At 54.3% G+C, this 3,496-nt stretch overlaps 1 protein-coding gene across 1 annotated transcript; it reads right to left on the reverse strand.

Moving 5' to 3' along the window:
- Positions 1-433: 433 nt before the first annotated feature.
- SDRG_16930 (hypothetical protein) lies at positions 434-1,741 on the reverse strand (the record flags this gene model as incomplete). The annotated part of the gene is made up of 1 exon (XM_008623156.1): positions 434-1,741. One exon carries the CDS (start codon positions 1,739-1,741, stop codon positions 434-436), a length of 1,308 nt encoding a protein of 435 aa, XP_008621378.1.
- Positions 1,742-3,496: the final 1,755 nt, after the last annotated feature.

The raw sequence follows: 3,496 nt of genomic DNA on the forward strand, positions 1-3,496 counted from the left end.
CGTGGGTGGAAACGTTGTGCTGATACGGTCGCCAGCAAATCACGCAAGCGTCGCGGTTGGGCGCAAGCACTGAACAGCGTCGGGCACTCTTCTCAAGCGACGAAAAAGATGCTTGGGCCAAGGTACTGTATCCTGATATAGTGTGCAAGCACGAGGATGGGCAGGCGTCACGCTTGAATCCCAGTTGTTGTTAATTTGAATATTGAATTTAAATTATGGGCTATCACCCAAGAGTTGGTGCGTCCCTTGCGTGTTTGCTGCGTCTTTGATATGAGGAGGTCGTTTGCTCTTTGCAGCTGGGACTGAAAGCACCGTCGATGATTGGACAAAATAGCTTCACTTAGTAGGAGTCGAGTCATGGGGTCCCCAACTCGAGGCTCGTGGACAAACATCGCGTAGTGTGTGCATGAATAACTCTAATATCTGTCTAGTCTTAGTTCATATATGTCTCGTCGTAGAGCATCGTGAGGTATTTGTCGGGCTGGGCGGGGCACCACATGCTTGTGCCAGCAATCGTACATCGCTGGAGCGGAAACACCCACTCGCGCGGGATGTTGAAGTACCAAGTATCGGGGCAGTACTTGCACGTGTACCAGCAGCCCGACTGGACGGGTCCGAGCATCTCGACCGTCCCGTGGACAATTGCGTTGACTGATGGCATGAGCAGCGCGCCGATTGTGCCGTTCGTGCTTGAGAACATCGCGTTCGCCGGCTGCTGCGACGGCAAAAACTCAAAGACGTCCGTGTACAGCCCCGTGTGCTTGTCCACAAACCGACCTGGCAGGTACCAGTACGGGCCGTCACGGTACAGCGAACTGTCGCGCAGGAAAAGCTCGTAGCGCGGCAAGAGCGTCGAGAGATTTTTGTGCCGCAGCTCGTTCATCGAGGCTTGCGTCAAACCAATGTCGGCGTCAACGTCGTGGGGAATGATGTCGCCGCCACGCACAGCACCGAGAAGGGTGCCGCTGTCGAGCCAGTACTCAATACCATGGTGCTCCAGCGCGCGCGTGATCTCGAGCAGCATCATCCGGACGCGGGCGCGGCGCTCCGAGACGGGGTAGCACTCGGTCTTGTTGACGTACGCTTCGACCAAGTGGCCCATGTTGTGCACGGCGCAGTCAATTTTGCCGTTGGGATCCGTCGGGTACACGTTGCCATGCTGGTCGGTGACGAGAGGCACGGGAGTTGGCGACGTCGTCGGTGGCGGCGTCGGGGCGTCCGTGACCGGCTCTGGTGTCGGCGCCACGGTTGTCGGCGGCAGCGTGGGAGGCTCCGTGGTCGGCTCGGGTGTCGGGGCATCGGTAATCGGCTCGGGGGTGGGCTCGGGCGTGGGCTTTGGGGTGGGCTGAGGTGTCGGAAGCACTGTGGTCGGTGTCGGCGTCGGCTCATCTGTCGTTGCGACCGGCGTCACTGTTGATGGCTGGACCGTGGCTTCGACTTCGGTCGTCGGAAGCGACGTTAACGGTGTTGAAAAGTCCTCGTCGAACTCGAACTCTTCCGTTGGAATTAAGGGCGACAACATCTCTGGCTCCGGAAAGAGCTCCGTGTTTTGGCCTGACGCCGTACCGCTGCCCGATGCGAGCTGACGCTGCTCGATCGAGCCCGTGCCCATGATGTAGCCGACCTGGAAGCTGCTCAAGTTGACGACGGCGACGACGATAAGGCACAGAAACAAGCGCAGACTTGCGCGCCCCGAGTTGGCCAAGCCGAGCTCCGCGCTGTTGTTTTGTCTTGTCGACATGATGAAAAATGTACACTGCACTCGCAGCCAACAATGTAGAGTAGCTATCAGTGTCGCTATCATTGCTCTCGGTTCAGCATTCTTGAAGCACATCCAAGCACCCCGCTACCATCCGCGATCACATACACTACGAACTACACCTCGCACCCAGTCGCACCCACGTACTTGGTACATACAGTAGCGATGGCTGTGGCAGGTGTGAACCTTGACTCAACGATCGCTCGGATGGCGTACGGCAAGAACAATGAAGTTGGCAGCAGCGCGTTGCTCGATCCACTTGTAGAGGTGAAATGTCATTGCTTACGAATTCGTTATTGGTTTGCGCTTGTAAGGGCGCTGCGCTTGGCAATCCTTCAGTGAAGGATGAAGGCGCACGTTACTTCCGAAGCCTTCGCAGACAAGCAAGCATTTGATTCGACCCACAGATACCTTGACGGGGCTCAATGTTACAGCCTGCGGACCGCGTTCTGTCTGCAGTGAACGCAACATAACACAGAGTGCTACGTAACACAACAGCGCGCGGACATGAACCTTGAGGGTCAGTGCTCCATCGTGTGAGGCGCCGTGCATGGAATTCAGTGCACCATTTCCTTCTCTGTCGACGAGCAATGTACTTACCCTTCCAGGTACCCTGGCTTTGAAGGAGATGGAGGGAGAACAATGTCGCATCGGTTGCTGTGTTGGAACATCTGTTTTGCAGACACTTGTGATTTGCTCCCGGCCAGACGAATTGTGTTCGTAACTGCGAAATCAACGTCCAAGGCTGTAAACGGGCATGGCTAATGGCGTCTGCACCAACAAGTAAGTTTCGGTGGCTGCGCCTTCACCTCCTACAGTACAGTACAGTACGACTATGATAGCGTGACCTGATAGCAGACTCATCGCTACACATGTGTTGCGGTGAGTAAGGTGGAGTCATTTTAGACACTCGGTTGGCCTGACACTGTCCCAGTGTCTACAGCGTCTTGAACACTAAAGACCGGACCTACACTGTATATATATATATATGAACGTGTTCCGCGTTATCTTCATTATGACACAAAGACTTCGCATACGTAGCGCAACGCCTGAAGGCGTGGGAGTTGGCACCAGCACTTGGTCGTTGGGAGTGAGCTGCGTACGGAGAGATCCATCCCGTGGTATATGATATTAACTGCCACCGCAAAGTGTCATTCCTGGTGTTTCGTTGGACTCCCAACGAGGCTGCGCGTGGTGGTTCGTCATCATGGGACCCGCCACATCATTCAGCAGCTGCCTGTAGCCTTCGCAAGCGCCGGTGCCATGCACTGATAGCAAGAATGCGAAAAACGGCGCAAGCGAGATTGCAAAGCGCGAGCTGATCGCAGAATGGCAAAGAAAACGATTCGATTATAAAGACTGCTAGTCGTTATTGACCTTCGTGCACTTGACGTCTGCTCGACTGACGTCTTGAGACTCTTAGCGACGGACGTAATACACTGATTGGCTGTTTAGAGCATCCCCAGCAGTCGTTTTTATACGTAAATATAGCAATTTTTAAAAACGGACCTCCCCAAGAGGCGTTTTTATTTCTAAAAATTTGTAAAAATTCGCCAGTCGTTTTTATCGCGGTCCACTTTAAAAACGTCGGCCAGTATTTCCAATCGTTTTTAAGGCCCATGCGACGGGCAATGGGCGAATTCAAGGCATGAAAACGCCGTCAGAACTCAGCTCGGAGTTTTCTACAGTTGAGGACAGCCATGCCTGCAACACAGAGACCCCAGATGTAGCAGGAAC

The sequence above is a fragment of the Saprolegnia diclina genome, assembly GCF_000281045.1.
Source record: "Saprolegnia diclina VS20 unplaced genomic scaffold supercont1.164, whole genome shotgun sequence".
Taxonomy (NCBI): domain Eukaryota; phylum Oomycota; class Saprolegniomycetes; order Saprolegniales; family Saprolegniaceae; genus Saprolegnia; species Saprolegnia diclina.